Source organism: Pseudonaja textilis, chromosome 3, assembly GCF_049901715.1.
Source record: "Pseudonaja textilis isolate UNSWEBS1 chromosome 3, rPseTex1.2, whole genome shotgun sequence".
Taxonomy (NCBI): domain Eukaryota; kingdom Metazoa; phylum Chordata; class Lepidosauria; order Squamata; family Elapidae; genus Pseudonaja; species Pseudonaja textilis.
In genome coordinates, this window is record NC_141992.1 from 152,869,853 (window position 1) to 152,892,588 (window position 22,736).

Below are 22,736 nucleotides of genomic sequence, written 5' to 3' on the forward strand. Positions count from 1 at the left end.
AATTTAATTTAATTTAAACATTGATTTACTTAAGATTCACTTGTCATGGACTTACTACTGGAGATCGCTACATTTTCCGTGTTAGAGCTGTTAACGCAGCTGGATTAAGTGGATATTCACAGGACTCAGAAGCCGTTGAAGTCAAGGCAGCTATTGGTAAGCAATGCACTGTTCCTAAAGGAAGAGCACAAATCAACGTTATAATTATAACTAGATTAACTTCAATATTCCACACCGAATATGCATTGGTAATGTTTAATATTTCACTTCCATCATTTCATAGTCATCCAAGCAATAAGCACTTGTAGACTGCTCATCTTCACCATCTCAGACATCTTTGGGTGTGTTCCTTGTAACTCTGTATAAACAGTACGTTCACCGTCTTATTACTTGGAAATCATCTGGTAAACTGATCTCATAATGAAGTACTTGTCTAATTTCTAACATGCTATAGCTTGGCAGATTAAGTTGATTAATTCATTTGTCTAATTTACTTTCTTGTTAACCACTCTTCTCATGTAGTCATGATCCGATTTTTTTAAATCTTGCATGTTTAATTTTCTTTACAAATTGAAATAATTAATTTACTTATTTAATTAATTTAAAATAATTAAAATACCAATAATTTTATATTGTTTGACTCCATTTTAAACATGAACTCAATGATTCATTATTCTGAGGTTGCTTAAATAGATCGTATAACTATTTCCTCATTCCGTCATTCCAAAACCTATAGAACTTTTTTTTTTTGAAGATAATGGAAGGTCTTTTGATGGATCAATCATAGAAATATTAACTGCATGACTACATGTTTTAGATTAAAATGCATATAATCCAACCATATCACACGTTTCTGTAGCTAATGCTTTGATGTTCTTTCGTTGTCTTGCTTTGTCTCCATTTCTTCATTTTTTTCAATAATGGAGAATTGGGAATGAACTCTAATTTCAAATGTCTTTGTTATTTTCTGGCAATTATAGGGGGAGGATTGCTTCATGGTGTATGTCCTGGACTAAGTGATAAAGCTGATGGACTAACAGGCCGCACTGTCAACTGGGAAGGCATGCATGAGTCCTCCCAGCCTATCTTTGACACAGATGCTTTGTTAAATTGCAATGCTAAACCCAATAGGCAAAAAATGCCCAGTAGTTCTGGTAAGCAGAGGAGTCCATCAGTCAGTAAAGGCAGTGACCCAGTTCCTACTCCTTCATCACAAAAGACAACTACCAAGCACCCACGTAAGTCTGTTCCTGGAAATCGTTCAACACTGGAGAAAATTCAAAAGAAAAACGATATAGGTGAGCTTTGATCACATGCAGTGATTTTATTTGTTAGCTCCTTCATTTCAAACAATTACAGTCTGTGATCATCCAAGTTGCAAATAGACATCTTTGCCAATGCGACATTTTGATCATCTCCATCTAATAAATGCTCAGCTTCCATCAAAGCTCATTACATATAGAGTATAGCGGTCACTACGTCTATGACACATTTATATGTTGCGTCTAACATCAAGCTTGCATGTTGCATTTATTTGCTAATTTGGTTAGATTACTTTTACTGTGTTATTATTTTATTAAGAGATAACAATATATATTGCATCTAAAATATTGTAACTTTTGATGCCCTTTAAACATTCAATTCCTGTGGCCTTATTTTGTAGTAGTATCATTTCCAAGATTTTTTAAAAATTTCTTCCAGTTCTTCACAACAGAAAATAAAATTGTACATACAATTATTAATTAATATAACATCAGTCATTTTCTGAGTTAGAAAAATACGGTGCACTGATAACTTTTTATCTGAAAAGCAGGAAATATTGAATACATTGCATATCTGCATATTTCAAATCACCAGGAGATTGCACAAAACATTTGTAAAATAATATCTAAGGGGAAGAACTCATATTATAACTATCTTTCATATTCAGAAAACAATAAATCCAAAATGTTTAAATTTGGAAATACTAAAGATAGTCACTATCTAGCACAGATCATCAACCTGCCATAATCAGGAATACATTATTAAACATATTGACAAAAAATTTTGTACACCACATGTTTGAGGGTTGCTGCTGTTTAGAGGTCTAACTACCATAATATTTTACCAATGGCCATGGTGACTGGAACTATCCTGGTATAATTATATACATGGAACATACCACAAATACATCTAATCTAAATTATTTATCAGTTCACGATTTATAAAAAGAATACAAGCCACAAGATAATACACAACAACAATACATAAATAAAAAGCAAGAGAAAGTTGCCCAACAATGCAACTATTTAGCCAATGAGAAAGTGTACGAGTGAGTAGAAACAAATTACATTCATTTAAGTAATTCTATGGAAGTGATTTATGATCGTTTAGTATTTTTTCTCTAGCTGGTTCAGTTTCTAATACCAAAAGAATTGAAAATGTTCATATACTTTACATGAGATGACTCAGACTATTAATTTGATGTTACCTTTTTTTAATGGAAAGATAATCTCAAAACCAGTGTTCTTGCTTAGATTTGTATTTATTAAAAAAAACATACCTGCTCTTATTTTGCCAGGTTATGTGCAGCTTCCAGTACTATACTTAGAAACCATACTTAAAACCTAAATAAATGATGTATATTAAAAGTATTTTAAAAATTACTAGAAACTAATAGATTTTGCCTTGTTTTACAAATGTCACCGAGAAGCAGAGAGGTATGACTAAAGAAGAAATGATCTGTATGTTAATCTGGCATGTGCAGAAAAACCTTTGCTTTAGGTGACACTGTATTTTTTAAAAAAACTGTTTTTCTCTAATGTTATCTAAGCAAGTCTCTTTCATAGATCTTACTGTGAAATCATGGGAATCTTTGGGTAATTCTTTTTTCTAGTTAAAAAATAAGAAAACATTTTTGCAAAACGATGCAGCAACTGAAAAACAGAATTCTGAGTAAACTTTTTCCAAGTTACGATCGCCTATGGCATTTTCATGAATTTTCAAGATGAGGAAGGCATTGCAGGAAAGAGAAGAAAGATTAGATGTCAATGGAGATTGATAGAGATTTATTTTTTCTCCTTGCTGTCCTCAAAAATATAGCTCCAAATATTTTCATTTGTATGTGAGTTGGATTGCTGTGACTTGTGATGGCCGCTTACTGGGTAGAAGGTAGGTGTGTATACAGGTGTGATATTAGATCATTATTAAAAATTAAGAGTGGGAAAAAGAGGAAAAGAAGCAAAACATCTGTGAACAATATGCTTGGATTCAGCAAAAGAGTATTGGTATATACACACACACATTATATACACATATATACATATATCTGCATACCACTGGTATGTCTATTTTTTTTAATGTCATTGTTGTGAAGTAGAGCTAAAGTCATTTTGTGCTACAATATTCACTTCATAATATATTACTTTTTAAACAACTCATCTTAATATTTTTATTTACAGAACATGGAATTTAGAGAAGTCTATATTTCCTATCCAGAAGTGTTTCAATTAGTTAGATAATTTTTTTGTCTGAAGAAAGGAAATTCCAGGATAAACTATGAGTAACTCAATACAAAGGTTTTCTTGAATAACTGAATATTTCTATCCTAATAATAAATTATTCATCATAAAACAGCACCTCCATCTCCACCATATGACATCACAGTGCTTGAAAGTGTTCGTGATTCAATGGTTCTTGGATGGAAACAGCCAAAAGTTATTGGTGGAGCTGAGATCACTGGCTATTATGTGAATTACCGGGAAGTGATTGGTGGAGTACCTGGAGAATGGAAGGAAGCTAATATTAAAGCCATTAGTGAAAGAGCATATAGGGTAAGAGAGTTTTACAAGTCTCTAGACTCATGATTGCTATCTAATTTGAAATATTCCACAGTGCCACCAGCCCTGGCTTAAAAATTTCCTTTTATTAATATTAAGTTGGTTTATGTTAGAATCTAAACCTATAACTGTATTGTTTTTATCGTGTGAGTACTGTTTTAATTATATCCATAATATACGTATTCATTAACCAATTACAACTTAAAAGGTTTTGTATTATCAAAGATATCTATTCTTAGTCTTGATTTTTTTCCCTCCAGATTTAAATGGCCATTTTGATCACTATTGGTTATCATCTTGGTTAATAAGGTCTTTGCTTATTATTCGTGATTTTCAAATACAGTGCTAATGTAATCTCTTAATTTTTCCAAGAATTTGTCACTTCTTATAAAGATGTTGTTCTGACAATTGTCCTGTTTTAAGATCTGTAATTTTCAAAATGCAGTACTGGTTTGGACTATGATGATAGTGATGATAGATAGGTAGGTAGGTAGGTAGATAGGTAGATCGACAGACAGACACATTGAGTAATAAAGTTAAATAAAATTGAGAGTTCCAGTAATTTTAAAGAGTAATATAATATTTGATATCTATATCGGTGCTATATAATTTCATACAATCATACATACACACATATAAATATTAATCAAAAATGAACATGGGATCTTAAGCATTCTTATTTTTTCTGTGTCAGTCATTCAAAGCATTAATGTCTCAGCAATATTTATTTTTAAAACAATAAAAACTTGGAATATTTTGTTCATTCCATTATATGATAACGTATTAACGTGTTGTATTGTTTCAATTATATGGCAGATAAATGATCTGAAGGAGAACATGACATACCAGTTTCAAGTGGCTGCAGCTAACATAGCTGGGCTTGGCGTACCTTCTCCTGCTACCCAAACCTTTAAATGTGAAGAATGGACCATTGCTGTTCCAGGTTAGAATCAGGAGTGGAACTTCACAGGAAGGAAAGGAGGGGGAAGAGGGAAGGAAGGACTACTGCTTATATTAGCAAATTCTTTGCTAGCCTCTTTGTGAATTTTTTAGAGAAATTTGATTCTGGAAGTTGGATGGGTAACCCCTGGTTCTAATCACTTAAACTCCAAATCCGCAAAACTTGTTAATCAAATTAATACTTCTTTTTCCCTTCCCTTTCTGATAGGCTACATGTATCTATTTTTATGACCCCTTTTTCCAGAAATCTACTAAGCACACAGCTAAAATCAACGTTACATTTTTTTGTAGATGATAACTGTTTTAACTGTACACTGATAATTACTGTTGTTTTCTCTGTATTTCTGTTTTTCCTAACTTTCAGGACCACCCCATGATTTGTCATGTAATGAAATTAGGAAAAACTCCATAGTTTTATTATGGAAACCACCAATTTATGTTGGCCGAAGTCCTGTAATTGGTTATTATGTTGATGTGAAACCAACAAAAGAATCAGATAATTGTTGGAAGAGTGTGAATGCAAAACCTATTACAAACAAATTCTTAAAGGTATAGTGATGTAGATAAAAAAAAATCTATACTTCTGTACTTACACTAATATTTTATTTTGTATTCCTTTGGGGTTTAATTTATTTGTCCTTTCCTTAAAAGAGAAACTATTACACTTGGACTTGAAAAAATTTGATCTACTACATCAAAACCAGAAATATTATTCAAGAAATGGGCAAATTAGATATCATGGCAATGGTTGTTGAAAAAATAAATACTTAGGACAGTGAGTTTTGTACTCATCTTATTTTTCTCTTTGTTTTTGTTTACTATACCAAGAAAAAAAGAACAACTAACTACAGTAGTAATTAATAATCTAAAAAGGAAACATTCACGACAACATTATAGTGGTTGCCACTGTGGTCTTTTCTTAGATCAGTCATCCATATATTTTGTTATTGGTTGTATTAATGTTTGATTTTACAATAAATATATATCTGATGCTTGTGGTATTCATAGTTCTATATTTCATGAACAGCTTTTCCCAGTGATGTCTGGTTTAATTGTAAATTCCTATTCTGGCCCAGTGAAGAATAAACCTATAAGTAGGAAAATCATGAATTTTGATTAGGTTTGTAGAAAATGGCTGATACCTTAAATAAATCCTATTACTATATTTACTTATCGACTCAAGTGACTTTAATTAACTCTGTATCATTTCCAAATGATGCGTAATAAACATTTTCATAGGTGATTTCTCTATATTGATGTCTTCTAGATAAGCAACCTCAAAGAAGGCACCAGTTATGTCTTCCGTGTACGAGCAGCAAATAAAGCTGGAGTTGGGAAGCCATCAGATCCTACTGACCCTGTAACAGCAGAAACCCGACCAGGTTTGTTGATTTTGCTTGATGAAAATAAGAGTTTAAATATATATTAGAGTAATTGACAATATACAATGGTACTAATTTAATTAAATTAATTATTATAGTTATTCAGAGAAAACTAGCATGTTTCACATAAGTTTCTTTTTCATATAAGTTTCTATTTTCTTTCCTCTTCTAGATGAAGGCCCCATATTTGTCACTTCCTGGAATATCTGATGTATAAGCAAGAAAGCTTCAGAAAAATTGTAGAGTAATATAAAGGTCACTGACCTCCTCTAGGAAGACCACATAAATAAGTTTCTTTTTGTATGTCCATTCAAGCAAAACAAAAGCAAAGATGATAGGGAGGAAACATAGATTACTTATCAGCTTTTCATAACATGGCCAATATTATGAAAACATAACCCAGGAATATCTTTTAGAAACTGATGCTTGAAGCATGACCTTTTGTAATTGACAGATGGAAATTTTGTCAATGTGCAGATTTTCTAAGTGCCATCCAACATTTTTTGGTGTAACACCCAGTGTGTTGAAAACCGCTAGGTTCCCTCCTGGTTTATGCCATAATCCTTCCCTTTTGATTTTCAGATCTTGACACTTTGTGATCTCCAATTTTTTGTCTTCTAGTATTGCTACATCAGTTATCTACAACTTCCTCTTTTCAACCAGTTTAACTCTGGTGGGTTACGAGCCAAAACTTTATCAGTTTGTATTCGGAAATCCCATAATATTTTAATCAGTTCATTATTTATTACTTTATATATATAATTTTTCGTTACTGAAACACAGATATTTTACAGATATTTCAGTGAATGGTTTTGGTGACAGTGTGATATCATTGTTTATAAGCAGTTAATGAAGTCTTTGTGCATGAGTTTAGTGTATGAGCTACTGTTTTTCTGCTTCTTTGCACAATCTGAACTTTGAATCATTTGATGATCTTTCAAATTTGTCCTTGATTGCATTAGTTTGAATAGCTTGCTCTTGAGCAGCCAAAATCAAACCTTCCCATTCCTTTTTAAAATGTCCTGTTGTAAGCCATAATCAGGTTTTATCTTAATGGATCTTCCCCTCGATCTTTTGTAGAAATTGATCATGTGGTACTTTTCCTTGTCAGCATTCTGTTCATGATTTTATTATATTATTTCAATGTCCATGTCTTACTGTGTTTTTAAACTTGGTCAATGCTTGTTCTTGGCTGTCTTTTACATAATCAGCCAATATATGCTTTTCTTCTTCAAAACAGTTTGTTAGACTTGATCCATTTCTGTAAGTCTGATATAATTAACCAATATCAATATGGGGATGTAGTCACGGGTTTTCTTCTTTGGTTTTCTTCTTCTTCTTTTAGTACAAATTGTCCAGTTCTGCTTGTGTCCAATTAATAATTCCAGCAGTTTATCATATTATATCACAGACAGGGCCCATATATTGATGGCTTCAATGATGTTTCCACCATTCATTTTTGTCCTTAGCAGTTTTCTCATTCACTAGGTGTATTCTTTACTAATTGCATTTTTTAACTTTTCAATGTTTGATGTTATTAAACTGTCAGTTATTGAAATACTAGTTTTTAATTTATTAATTTATTATTTATATTCCACCATCATCAACATCATCATAGTTGTTGTTGTTATTGTTAACAACTTGGGGTAATGAACATACACAATGCTCCTTCCTCCTCCTATTTTCCCCACAACAACTAACTTGTGAAGTGAGTTGGGTTGAGACAGAATGACTGGCCAAAGGTTACCCAGTCAGCTTTCATGCCTAGGGTGACACTAGAACTCACACTTTCCTGGCTTCTAGCCTGGTGCCTTAACCACTAGGCAAACTGACTGTCAAACATGCTTGTATATACTCATATATACAATGTACTTATAGGCTTCATTCTGATGGTTCATGATGGTTTGGCCATTTGCCATTTCAATTCCATTACTATTCATGATTTTACTTTGATTTACTGCTATAATAGCATATTTCTCTAGGCCAAATTCCATTACTATATTCTTATGGTAGTTGTCCATGATTAGATTTCAATTTCTGATTTTCCATAAAACTTTGGAATATTCATATAAAGCATATGTGGAGATTTTATTAGCATATTTTGCTGTTTATAGCAAGATTTGTTTTCTTCAAAATCACTGGAGGTGGGATCACAGCAATGACAAATAATAAGGGTGATAATGAATTGCCATGAAAGATGCCACTCCTAATATTAACATGTCTATATTTTTCATGCCAATCACCAATTCTATTTTCGTTATTTTTTCTATAAACACTTTACTGTTTTTATTGACACCAGTGTGTTCCAAACATTTGATAATCCAATTATGTTGTAATGAATCAACATAAAGATTGCAATCAATCTTTATCAGATAGGTTAATGGTTTTTCTTAGCTTTTGCAATTCTGCAAAACCGAAAAAAAAAAATCTGCAAAAAATCAATTAGAAGTTGATTTTTGTGCCTCTACTTGTCCTTTTATTTCCTTTCTATTTTATTGAAGGACGCTACAATCATTCTAAATAACATTGGTTGTTGTCTGTTATTTCAGAGAGTAATATAAAGTATTAAATTATGCATGATAGTCTACAGTTTCACAGTCTGATGGAAACTTAATCATTCAATTTCTTTCTTTCTTTCTTTCTTTCTTTCTTTCTTTCTTTCTTTCTTTCTTTCTTTCTTTCTTTCTTTCTTTCTTTCTTTCTTTCTTTCTTTCTTTCTTTCTTTCATGCCTTTCTGCTTTCTATCTCATTTTCAGGTACAAAAGAAATTGTGGCTGAAGTTGATGACAATGGAGTAATTTCACTGAATTTTGACTGTGATCAGGGGACACCAGACTCTGAATTTATTTGGTCCAAGAATTATGAGCCAATTGATGATGATTCTCGATTAGCCATTGACACCAAAGGTGGAAAGTAAGAATTACTATAAAGGTTTATTTTATACTTGTATGTTATGTGTTATTTTATTTGTAAATTTAATTCATGTGAGGGGATTTTAACTGTTTTACCAAGAAAGTTTCCTCTCACCTCCTTTTTCCTGCATTATAAGCCTCCAACCTTCAGGAGAATTGAGATGTGTGCTGAGAAAAAAAAGAAATAAATCTGCCAGCTTGCACATTTAGATTCAAAATATGAGATATAATTCAGTAGACTGGTAGAATTATATGGAATATAATTCAGTAGACTGGTAGAATGTTCTAAATCTGCATTTCATTTGAAGGATTCATCTCAGATGCAAATCTAATGGATTCTGTCCATTCTATGGCTATTTGTGGCTTATACTAGGTTTGGCTGGATAAATGAGAAAAGACATCCACAGATCTGCCTCTTCTTAGCTTGCTATCTCTGTTTATCACTGTGTTTTTTTAACATTACTTACACGAGGCTAGCTTTCAATTATTTGCTCTGTCCATTTGAAAAATAGACTGTAATGTCTGAATTAGCAATTCCTCAGCACATGCCTATTAAACACAGCAATATTCCCCAGCCTGGTGCTTTCCAAGTATATTGGGTTTTAACTCTTCTAATTGTCAGGATGGGCCATGCTGGTGGAGAAATTGTGATTTGAAACCCAACATAACAACAGAATATTGAGTTAGGAAAGGTAAACTATAGTAAATGTAAGTGAACTTTCTTTTATATTTTTTGAAACCCCTATATCTTCTTTCAGCATTTTTTTTTTTTGCCTTAAAGGTCAAAAGCAATATTTAAAGATCTCAATGAAGAAGATTTAGGTATATATTCCTGTGCTGTAACTGACACAGACGGTGTCTCATCAAGCTATACAATAGATGAGGAAGGTGAGAACCAAAATGCTTTTTCTATATGTCAGTCTTGATCTTTGTCTCTGATAATAAATACAAATCAAGATACGTTTCAAAATAAGCATGAGACTACGAACAATCATAAAAATAAAATGTGGGAATATTTACATATTTATATCCTGCCTTTGTTATTTTTATAAATAATTCAAGGTAGACAGCATACTTCACCTTCTTATTTCCCATACAAAAACAAGCCTGTGAGGTAGGTTGGGCTGTGAGAGAGTGACTAGCCTAATGACCTAGACAACTTTCATACTTAAGGTGGGTTTCCTGATTTATAGCCTGGTGTCGTAAGGTAGATCAAACTCTACCAGTAGATCAAACTCTGTGTCCCTCACTTTCTCAATCTATCATCCATCCATCCACCCATCCAATATTGTATTATCCTGAAAATTACTGGAAGTCTCAATTTTGTTTTACTTTATTATTCAATGTGTCTGTCTGTCTGTCTGTCTGTCTGTCTGTCTGTCTGTCTGTCTGTCTGTCTGTATCTATCTATCTATCTATCTATCTATCTATCTATCTATCTATCTATCTATCTATCTATCTATCTATCTATCTATCTATCTATCTATCTATCTATCTATCTATCTATCTTCTATCTATCATCTATCTATCTATTATCTATCTCTGTATATATGCACAAAAATATGGCTTTTCTTACCCCTACACTATATTGCTTTGCAGAAATGAAGCGTCTGCTTGCACTCAGTCATGACCACAAGTTTCCTGGTAAGTAAAGAAAAATGAAGATAAACTCTCTACGGCATTTGCATTTCTGAAATATTTTAGCAAAATAATGTCAGTCTCACTTGCACGTGTTACAGTAGGAAAGTGAAGTTCTTGGTGCTCTCTGAATTTGGTTGCCCAAGGCATTTCTTGACACCAATACTGTGTACAGGTAATTTGCCATCGTCTTTTTTGAGGAAGTATTTGCAACTTCCTAATCTAGTCTACAGACCCAGTATTCCTGGAAGGTCTCCCAGTTAGTTCCAGTATTCAACAAGTCTAACCCTGCTTAGTTTTCCAAGATCTTTCAAGGTCAGCCAAGTGCTGCCGCTTGCTGTGACTATCTTAGAACTGGCATTTGTAGATGGCAGTTTATAAAATAGTGAAATGAAAACCACTCCTGAGAGAAAAAGTGGAGGTCCTGTTGCTCACAGATTCTTATGTTCTGAATGCCTGATCCCACAGATAGCAAAGCCTTTTCTGTACCCTGGAGACTGGTACTTTGATTACTCAGAATGCCTTCAGATGTTTTTAGCAAATATATTTAGATGTTCCAAAGAGCATTAAGAATTAACCTTCCTTGTCTTACTATTTTAAAATAATGTTTAATATATTTTTAATTTGTATCTTGCTTATTTTATGCTTTATGGTAGAACAGGTTGCCAAACTTTCAGTAGTTTTAAGTCTTTTCCATTCTAATTCTGGATTTTAGGCTTTCTTTCTGTTCTATTTTAGCCTAAAATATTCAGAGCTAATTATATATAAGAGCTTAAAATTGCCACAGTTCTGACAGTAAAAGTCAAGTAATATAACAAAGTCTTTTTTTATAGCATGGGCTGATGTAAGCATTATCACACGTGGCTTTAAAGTCCTTGGATTTAGAAGCTACATGAGATGATAGGATTGAATCGTATTTCTTCTTTCACAAGTAGATTTCAGAACAGATGTAAAGTACCTTGTTTTCTTGAAATGAATTTTTCAGGCTCTCCCATTCTTCCCATGGTTCTTATGCAAGGTTACCATTTGCCATTGTAGTTTGTATCCTGCTTTAAAGGATCAAAAGGAACAGAAAACAAAAATTAAGTAATGATCTGTCCTACTTCCTCAGTACCTTGGATTCTTTTGCAACAAAACTATTGCAGCAGATTCCTTGGGCTGTGGTGCAGTTTCCAAGGAGATGTGATGGCCAGACAGAATCTAAATTTGGGGACTGTTTATGCTGTTCTACTTCTGCAAAACACTCTTCTTATATCCTGCTGGGGATGTGCAATAACATTACAGATTAAATTTTATACAACTTACATTGCTGTGCCATAATGTAGTTGACTATAAAGTAAATAGATTTCATTATGTGTCAGACTAGGTATATTTTAATTTAAGCTTACCTGCAATGTTTGAAAAAGTGAGCAAGGAGGATTTGTTTTTGAGAATAAGTCATCAACGACTATAAGACTTTCTTCAACAAGAACAGAGGAACAGAGTTATTCAAATGGTGAATTGGGAAGAGCCACAGATAATTGCTCCAACACCAATTCCATCCTCAGTCCCCCATGCAAACATCGTATTACATTTTGTATCAGAGAAAGGTAGTCATGATGCTTCCATGTAGTTTCTCAGAATTATTTCTGCCTGTCAGTGTTGCTTTAGGAAAAAAACTCCCTCCACAAAATAACATGTTACAAATGTGATAGTCCTTTAGTAACTGCATAACTCCTAGTTTATGAAGAACATGGCAAATGCCATTTTTAGCCCTGCTTAAAAGAGGGAGATGCAGAGGAACAATGGTCATCAGAGTGTAAGAGAAAGAAGTAGCAGCTGTGAATTCATAGTGCAGTATTTAATCCTGAAAACATTATTACTTGTATAGATCAACAATAGTTATTGATATTGACATCTATAACATGGGCCTCCAGAGAGAGGTGAACAATAGCAGAGAAATGGTAAAATGTGCATAACCTGTTGTGATTTAAGCAGAACTTTTGTTGTGACATTCCCATGCATGTTTCACAATCTCTGTTAGCCTCTTCATATTTTACCAGGGAGATCATTTGCGCAGGAAATTTCTGCAATAGCAAATTCAGCAACATTATTATCGTTGTGAATAGAAAGAGGGAAAATGTATCTGAAAGAGATATTTGGTTTTGCGCTGCTTGAGTAGAAGCAACAAAATCATGATTGAAGGGCAGTGTCACGTCCTTCTATGTATAAACTGTGAATTTGCAGGTCTAACTGGGAATCCTACAAACAATATATGAACAATATAGATCACATATATCTCATATATGTGTAATATATATATATATATATATATATATATATATATATATATATATATATATATATATGTTTTTTGAGGTTCTCGCGGGTATTTGTATGTGGATCTTTGGTTGTTCGGGTTTTCTCCCGCGTAAGATTCGAAGTATCTAGGCTCTTGCTTCTCACATTACTCTGCAATCTCACATCACTCTGAGAAGCAAGAGCCAAAGACAGAAGCCTGAAGATGATGAATGAGACTTCATCGAAACGTTGCCTAGATACTTGAATCTTACGCGGAGAAAACCCGAACAACCAAAGATCCATATATATATATATATATATATATATATATATATATATATATATATATATATATATATATATACATACATACATACATACACACACACACACACACACCTATACTCCCAAAGGTGCTTTTTCAGGAGGCAACTGGAGTTTCTTGGTTTTTTTCTTTGAAGACCTTTCGCTTCTCATCCACGAAACTTCTTCAGTTCTGACATGATAGTGGGGAATGGAAGGATTCTATTAGAGCTGAAGAAGCATCTTGGATAAAAATGAAACGTCTTCGAAGAAAAAAACAAGAAACTCCAGTTGCCTCCTGAAAAGCACCTTTGGGACAAGCATGACCTGGATGACTGAGAATCTCTACAGACTTGTACAGTATACTGTTTGCATGATGTAAACAGGTATAGGGAAAACATGTAAACACACACACATATTTGTTAGAGACTTATTACCATACAATCTTGTAAACTCGGTACCTACAGGATTGCAAAAATGATTCTGATATTACTAGCAAAAGCAAATCTCACATATCAAATAAAATTAGAGTATACAAACTTCAGGGAAGAAATACAGTATCTGTTAGTTCTGAAAGATGTGTTATTGCCATCTTTTACTTATAAAACAGATATGGATTCCAAATTGTATACTTGTTTATCCACTTATTTGAATTACATTATATTGTATATAAGAATCAAGCATCATTTATTTCAAGAACTACCGTATCTGCAGTTAAACCTGTAGCAGATGAAGAAATTCTACCTCTCAAACAGAATGGACCAGAAAAATTAAATCATTGCACTAAAAGCAGAAAACAAAACCAAAAAATGCATACGTTTTCAGATAGCCATTCAATAGGAAATTGTCCATGCATATATTGGGAAACACAGTGTGTTTGTGAACACAATTAAAATTATTTTTCACATTCTTTTTCTTTGTTGTAGTTGTTCCTCTTAAGTCTGAATTAGCAGTTGAAATTTTGGAGAAGGGACAGGTGCGATTTTGGCTGCAAGCTGAGAAATTGTCTAGCAATGGCAAAGTCAACTTTGTATTTAATGATAAGGAAATTTACAATGGAGAGGTAAGCTAATGATTACGCCTATCAGAAAAGGATTGCTTGCTGTTACTGAATTTTAAAATTAAAAATTCAAACATACTGGTAGGCCTTGACTTACAACAGTTCATTTAGTGACCTTTCAAAGTTACAATGGCACTGAAAAATGTGACTTATGTCCATTTTTCACAGTTACCACTTTTGCAGCATGCCCATAATCATGTGATCAAAATTCAAATGCTTGCAAGCTGTTTCCTATTTATGACCATTGCTGTGTTCCAAAGTCATATGATCCCTTTTTGCAACCTTCTCATAACCAAAGTCAATGTGGAAGTCAGATTCACTTAACAACCAGGTAACTAACTTATCAACTGCAATGATTCACTTAACAACTGTGGTAAGAAAGGCTGTAAAATGGGGCAAAACTCACTTAACAAATGTTTCACTTAACAACAGAAATTTTGGGCTTAATTGTGGTCATAAGTTGAGGACTACCTATATTGTTGAATGTTGTATATTTTATTGTAGTGTATTTTTTTTCTACCCTATAGTCTTATACTTGTGTTGGGTACAATATTAGAAGACTAGGATATAATTTAACTATTATGGCATTAAATATCATAAATAAAATCAAAAATACAAACATATGAAAGTATATCAGTTTGGATTTTCCATGACATTGTGAGGCTTGTCTTTCACATTTTTTTCTACCACTCACAATATCAGCATTGGATCTTCTGTTGATAAATTTATAAATCTAATTTGTGTGATACATTAATCCATTTAATCCGATATTGTGTTTGAACCAGAGACACTTGATTTCCTATTCTGTCCTCCAGACTCAGAGCCAACTACAAAGTGGACTTGTTCCCCAAACAATTGGAAACTGCTATGCCCATTTCTTTTTCATCCTCTGCAATCACAGAAGACAATTTCTTTGTTGATCCAGAAGGTTTAGGGGATGACAGCCTTACTCTAACTCATAAATAGTGATTTTGATGCCGATTGGGCCATCATGTACCTGGTCTTGTTTTAATTTTTGTGGTGATGGGTAGCACTGCAAGAGTAGTTAAGAGAAGTGGTTAGGAGAGCACAATGTTGAAAATGAGGAGACATGCACTGTGGTTCATTTACCCATGAATAACTGAAAGAGTAACACAAATGCTGCCTTGTCACTGGATCTAATTCAGAATTTCCTCCTCCTTCTGCATTTTAAATAGATCATTTTTCTTTGTTTTCAATGTCCTTTATGCTTATTTACTCAAACTTTTATTTGTAAGAAGAGCTGCTTTCAGGTTGGCATGATACCTTATCACTAAGTGCTATGCATACATGTGTTTATTTGCCAACTTGTTTTTCCCGAGTTTCATTCAGGAGAAATTTGCACATGTGCCCAAAGCCAAGTGAATGTGGTTATGAAATGGAACAATTACGTTACATTTTGCTATCAAACTATTTGAGGACTTAGAAAAGATTACATTTTCAGTTTGGAAAATGAAATTTCTCTTTGTAATATTTGTTATTAAAGAAATACAAGATGAAGATTGATCATAATTCTGGTATGATTGAAATGTTTATGGATAAACTTGATGATGTGGATGAAGGTACGTATACCTTTCAACTTCAGGATGGAAAAGCAACCAATCAATCCAGTTTGGTGTTAATTGGTGATGGTAAGATCTTCTAATTTATTTTTCATTTTAAAAAAGACTATAGTCTAAAGTTTATTAGTGGAAAATACTGAAATATTTGTTAAACTTGGAATAATGTTGATGTTCCAGCTTTTCAGATCCTTATTTAATTCATTCATTCTATGTTTAATTAGAGGAATAAATAATAAAAAATAATTGTGCCAAAGGTGCTTTTTTAAGAGGCAAATGGACTTTCTGATTTTTCTTTAGAAACGTTTTGCTTTTCTTTGAAAAAGTTTAGCTTCTCTTCCTCAGCTGAAGAAGCTTCTTGGATGAGAAATGAAATGTCATCAAAGAAAAACCAGGAAGTACGGTTGCCCCTTGAAAAAGCACCTTTGGGACAACCATGATATGGATGACTGAGAATCTCCATAAACAAAAATAATTACTAAAGGAATGTGTAAAGTTTGCAATATTTAGTTTGTATTCTGAATGATTCAGAAAAGTCTGCTTTATCTCAAAGTGATTTAGAGCCACGTTCATCCAGCTTCTTTTATTCTTTATTTTATTCAAGATCTGAATCTTGATTCAAAAATACAATTCTCCCACTAACTGGAATTTAAGATTGAGAAACAGCAATATCTTTGGTTTTTTATATAATTACATTCAATTTACAGGAATATTAACTCCTTTTTAGCCAATTCAACTTCTAGAAATTGACCAATAAAAAGAACTTCTTTCTGTTGTTTTCTGTTCATTTAGAAATAGTAGATTTAGAGAAAGACTTATGCAACTGATGTATTGCAGAAGCAGAAAGAATCCACCAGCAAATATTTCCTAACCAATCATATAATTTCTCAAATCTCAGAAATCTTTTTCTCCTTTTGTTCCTGAAAGTTATAAAAAAAATTACAGGAACATTAAATGTTAGAACAGGCCCATTTGATATTATTTAATATTCTTCCTAAAAAGAACTGTGTTTGATAAACCTGCTAAAATTCATTATAATAGTTACCACAAATTTCTGCCATCATTATCATCATCACTTCAATGTCCCATCAAATGTGTGAATAGTAGGATTCTATAGCTGGATTTCGTCTATTTTGAAAGAGTTCAGCTTCTTTTCATAAATCTATGATGTCTATCCAAATTGACTTTAGTTGAGTTCAAAAAACAACATGTATATGATAATAATGATCCTAATTCATATAATGATGATCATTTACTAATAAATACTTATAGAAAGTAATTCTATAAATACTGAAAAACATATTTATAGGTTAGGATCAAAAGGTATTTATGTCTAGTTCTTCATTTTCAGTTGGATCTGTTCAAACAGCAGCTTCCTATATTGCAAAACAAGTTATAAATAGGAAATTTGAGAAGACACAAAACATAATTGTCTAGTGTTTTCAGGAGGAGGAAGCATTTCAGTTGCACATTAAAAGTTTTTAAATTATTTCCGTCAGAATCTGGATTGGGTACTGTATTAAAAACAATATTTTGAAGATAAGCTTTAAAAAAGAAAGATTCAAGGTGTACAGATTGTTTTCATTTAGCAATCACAATTGGGGACCAGCAACTCAGTTATTAAGTCACTAAATGAAACTGCAATTGTCCTTGTGTTACTTCGATTTTCCTTTACTTTAAACACTTATAAAATCATAAATGTGAGCACTGATCTTAAAGTTACTTTTTTATCCCTCTTATTAAATGGGGGACTTGCTCAAAGATGACTATCTATTTTTATTTTTTCTGGTAAATATGAAGAAGCCTACATTATAACTCTTTTAAATTAATGGAACATTATCTTTTCATTTCATATAAATGCAATATTTTTCATAAGCTACGTTGTACTCTGTACTTATCTATACATTTGTGAAATCATTTCCCATACATTTATGGATATTCATTTATCCGTACATTTTGACTTTATTTTATTAAATTGTTCAATTGTTTTAATTTGGGTGTATTTATTCTTTTAATTGCTAGTTTTCCAGAAATTACAGAAAGAAGCATCATTTCAAAGGCAAGAATGGCTCAGGAAGCAAGGTAACATATTACATAATACAAAAATGGAGAAAAATATTTTAAATTTAATTCAGTTGCCTGGATTTATATTTTTGAAGGCATTTATTTTACACATTACTTCAAACAGGTCCACATTTTGTTGAATATCTTGGATGGGAAGTTACCCCTGAATGTAATGTATTATTGAAATGCAAGGTAAAGAACAGCAAATATTTTGGCTTTGTCCTCACAACAGTAAAGGGAAAGTATTCTTAATTATAAAATACATTTCAAGTATTTTACTGTCTTGAATTGCTTATTTTGAGATCTAATGTAAGTAATAGCTACAGGTTCAATCTTCACAAACATTATATATTGTGTTGTTCCATACCTGAAATGGCTTCAAACTTTGAGTACTGTAACTCTTTACTCCAGTATTAAAATGTTATTACCCAATGCATGGTTTACTAAGATGACTCTTTCCTACAGATATTGTTGGAGTTTGTTATCAATGCAAGTAATACTTTCTTTCTAGGTTGCTAATATTAAAAAAGAAACACATGTTATTTGGTACAAAGATGACAGAGAGATAATGGTTGATGAAAAGCATGATTTTCAGGATGGTGTATGTACTTTGCTGATAACAGAGGTGAGTGAGCTCTCTTGATTCTTTACTTTAGCCTTCTCCTTTTTGAGTAAAGGCCATATTTTTCAGATGCCGAGTGACTAATACAAGCATGGTTATGAAAGGCACAACCCAATCTCTGAAACCGAGAATAAGATGGTAGAAAGAAAATATCACAAGATTTGTTTTTACGATGTACTAATAGTTGTGTTTTAACACATTCTTGTTTCCCTTTAGAAAACTATAGAAAGCTCTTTTGATTAAATTGTTTATCTGTTTATTTAATAGATGTGATATGTCATTAACTCCTGTAGCTTTTCAGCAATTTACAATAAAATATGGTACAGATAAAAGCTAGAAGATTAATTTCTGATTTCCATGTTAGGCCCTTGTACATAATGTCACTTTTACACAGAACATAACTTTTTTTTATTTAAGCCTCGGTGTTCCTTTTAAACTTGTCAGCTCTTTCCCTTTTGTCCTTACCTCTCAAGATTCCAGATCTTCATGCTGTAGAAATTACTTGCAGGAAATACAGAATAATATTTTGATGAATGTTATTTTGTTCACAGTTTTCTAAGAAGGATGCTGGTATATATGAAGTGATACTGAAAGATGACAGAGGAAAGGACAAAAGTATATTGAAGCTTGTGGAAGCAGGTAAGAGTGCTCTGAAAAATAATACTTAGGCTAATGCTGCAAACATGGACATGGATATAACCCTCACTGACTTATTCCCTGCTTAGTGGGAAATTTTCTGAATAGACATCACTACTGTATTCTATTTCAGTCTAGATAATGCAGCAGTTCTGAGTGATAGAATAAGAAGGATAGATTATCTCTGTTCCAAAGTCCTGTGCCTCAGGGTAGTTAGAATTAAGACTGTGAGATTATTGTAGATGTACATATTACAAGAGAGTTTGTCTTTCATATCTAAACCCACTGAACAGTCTGTAAGCACTAGAATTGCTTTGGGTATGGATTAATGACCACTTAATATAAAAAAATGGTATTGTCTAAGCAAAATACTTTGGGTTTTGAATTCTGTTACAACAGTAGGAAAATAATGCTTATGCCACCAGTGGCTTTAAGAAACAGTCCAGATAACCTGTGTTTTGATGAGGATATTCAGATTTAAATCTATGATTGCAATGGGTACTGCTAGAAATATCAACCCAGATTACAACATTACAGAGGATCTTCAGTCATAGCATGTTACAATACTATTTTCTAAAGCAGCTATTTAAAATTGAATGAGATTTCAATTTAACTTAACATTCAGTATTAGTACAGAAGTGTTATAATATAGAATAGTGTTTTTCAGGCTCGGCCACTTTAAGATGTGTGGACTTCAACTCCCAGATTTCTGGGATATGAGCTTTAGATGAAAAGTGTCCTGAAACGTGCAGCCTGAAATTGGTGTAAAATGAAACAATTAAACTGCTGGAAGCTTCAAGATATGAGGATCATGTAACGCCTAAACTGCACATTCTGCATTGGCTGTCAGTCTTCCGGACACAATTCAAGGTGTTCACCTTGACCTTTAAAGCCACTAGCAGACAGAGGCCTTGTTCTCTACATGTACATCATGGCCTTTTTCACTATAAATCCATCCAGCTATTTTTAGCAACAGCAGCAACAATTTTAATTCTGATGTTGATTTATTTTATATCCTGCTTCCAAAGTCATCCTTGATTATTGAAGAAACAGAAAGGGCAAGGGAGAAAAAACAAAATGTTTTAAAAAGATTTGGTGTCAAATTAAAAATAGAGAGTTTTAAATGCCATTAAAGCAAGTCTGGATTCAATCAAACACATGTAACATATTTCAAAAACAAATTTAATTTCCTATCTGCTCCATCTCAGTCAATGGACCTCAGGGCAATATTCAGTCATAACCAGGGAATATATGATCTCAGAGCACTGAGTATTTCTCTGGATTTGTTTCCTCAGCGTTTACAGATTTGATGACAGAAGTATGCAAAAAGATTGGTGAGTATTAATTCCTCCCAATGAATGACTCATTTGTATACTGTATGAATGACTGTAAATCTTTAAAAAAACATGTGTTGTTTTTCAGCTTTATCTGCAACTGGTTTGAAAATTCAGAGCACAGGAGAGGGCATCAGATTATACTCCTTTGTTAACTACTACTTGGAAGATCTGAGAGTGAGTTGGTCACTCAAGTAAGTGAAGAAATCTTGCTGGTGTTGCTTACCTCATTCAAGAAGAATAATTGTATACATGTTGAAATGTAGCACATATTTATACGTTTTCAGGTTCTAAAAATGGGGGACAGAAAACTTGGGAAAGGTATAAAAATGCTATGGACCTTCTTCTCCCCAAGACAACCAATTGTTGATAAGGAGTTCTTTTTCCTGAAACTACTCAGTTCTTGGGGAAGTTGAGCAAATCTATTTCATATATACATATGCATTTAACACATTTTTAAGCTTTAACAATATCCTTCAATCTTCAAATTTGTAACTGGAAGCATGGAGTACTCTTCTCTATGCATTGCAGTTCTAATGACTATTTTGCCTCCAGAATAACTGTCCTGGAAATAAAATTGCAAATGCTCTGTGTGATATCAGTGAGGAAAGGTTTAAGAAAAACTTTCATGGAAAAACATTAAAAAAATTCTTTACATGATTTACAATTTCTTTAAGATGTAACAATATCACTATGATGATCTAAAAAGGCACTTTTAATTAACATTTTAATTTCATGGTACTGCTGTATAGTAGAAGCTGAAGTTCAAGTACACTTGGAAAAACTCTTGTGGAACATAATGAAGTTTTTAAAAAAGTATATCTACAATAAAAGTCCCCAATTGTCACACAACTGTCACCTATCTATTCAGATTCCCAATGCATGCAAAATTATTATCTATATTATCTATTTAATAAAACTTGTTAGAGCTTGGTTGTTTTCATGCAGACCCATCATTTCGAACCTGAGCTACAAATTTTCTTCATTTACATTTGTTTTAATTTCATGTACATTTGTTTTAATTATATAAATGCATCTGAATTATTATTTGTATTATTTATATATATTGCATTTTTTTTAGTGATGTCAAAATTAAGTACACAGAAAGAGTTAAGACTGGTGTTACAGGAAACCAAATCTGGTTGCAAATTAATGAACCAACCACAAATGATAAGGGCAAATATATATTGGAGCTGTTTGATGGTAAAACTACACACACAAAAATGGTGGATCTTTCTGGACAAGGTAAATAATTAAATTTTAATTAGTGATATGAAATTATTAAGTTTTAATTAGGGATATATCGTGTGTAGCATTCCAGGAATACAATGTTCAATGAGACTCCAGCATCTTCCTTTTTATTGCAAACCACATCTGAAGACATTCTAGACCACGGGTGTCACACTCAAGGCCCGCAGGCTGGATTTGGCCTGCATAGTGCTTAAATCTGGCCCGACGGGCTGGCATGGAAATATCAAAGGATTGGCTCACAGTGCCTCTGCGGGCCTCTAGCAATACTCTGCTGGCCAAAATATTTTTGGCCAGGAGAGTGCTGCAGGAGGCCATGAAGCCAAAAATGAGGTGTGGGGGCCCCTATGCCCCGTTTTGGCTATCAGAGTGCTGCAGGAGGCATCCATCCCTTTTCTCCCTCTGCTCCCTGCTTCCCCGCTGGCCCGTGGAGAACTACAATGCTGATCCAGTCCTCGAAGAAATCTCATTTGACACCCCTGTTCTAGGCAAAATAATCTGCAACAGGAAGTTATTCTGATATTCCAGAGGTATATTATGTTCAAAACACCAAAAAGTGTTCCTTACTGCAGGAGATTTCCTCTCAGAGGCTTTTACTACTAGATCAACATAATTCAGGAAAAAAAGTTCACCAGAATGTTCTGTTACTGAAATGATTTTATCTAGCTGCTAGTGCCATTCACAAATTAGTGCAGAAACTGAGAAACCTGCAACTCTTAGTGATAGCATCTGTTGCTCTTCCAGTTTTATGATTTTACAATAACTTTCAGCTACTTAGAAAGATCTGAGAAGCTAGCCAGGGTTGTTATAATTTAAATTTTGAACTGTAAGATGATCTCAGTAACTGTTGGTCCTCAAGTGACAATTCCAGGTTTATGAAGAACTGCTGAGTTTGTGGTTGA

General features: G+C 33.0%; 1 protein-coding gene across 12 annotated transcripts in view; it reads left to right on the forward strand.

Annotated features, from left to right (window-relative positions):
• Positions 1–22,736, forward strand: part of MYOM1 (myomesin 1) — a 69,256-nt gene that overhangs the window by 40,817 nt on the left and 5,703 nt on the right. For 6 of the 12 annotated variants that reach the window (XM_026699348.2, XM_026699350.2, XM_026699351.2 and 3 more), the window contains 18 exons: positions 35–156; positions 981–1,298; positions 3,616–3,812; positions 4,635–4,761; positions 5,143–5,327; positions 6,046–6,160; positions 8,917–9,073; positions 9,854–9,960; positions 10,672–10,716; positions 14,220–14,356; positions 15,858–16,002; positions 17,953–18,012; positions 18,119–18,186; positions 18,506–18,619; positions 19,168–19,255; positions 20,548–20,586; positions 20,675–20,780; positions 21,668–21,831. In XM_026699348.2, coding sequence (XP_026555133.1) covers positions 35–156; positions 981–1,298; positions 3,616–3,812; positions 4,635–4,761; positions 5,143–5,327; positions 6,046–6,160; positions 8,917–9,073; positions 9,854–9,960; positions 10,672–10,716; positions 14,220–14,356; positions 15,858–16,002; positions 17,953–18,012; positions 18,119–18,186; positions 18,506–18,619; positions 19,168–19,255; positions 20,548–20,586; positions 20,675–20,780; positions 21,668–21,831 — 2,294 coding nt within the window. The remainder of the gene's footprint in view (positions 1–34; positions 157–980; positions 1,299–3,615; positions 3,813–4,634; positions 4,762–5,142; positions 5,328–6,045; positions 6,161–8,916; positions 9,074–9,853; positions 9,961–10,671; positions 10,717–14,219; positions 14,357–15,857; positions 16,003–17,952; positions 18,013–18,118; positions 18,187–18,505; positions 18,620–19,167; positions 19,256–20,547; positions 20,587–20,674; positions 20,781–21,667; positions 21,832–22,736) is intronic. The other 6 variants (XM_026699353.2, XM_026699354.2, XM_087931139.1 and 3 more) reach the window with 1 other exon arrangement.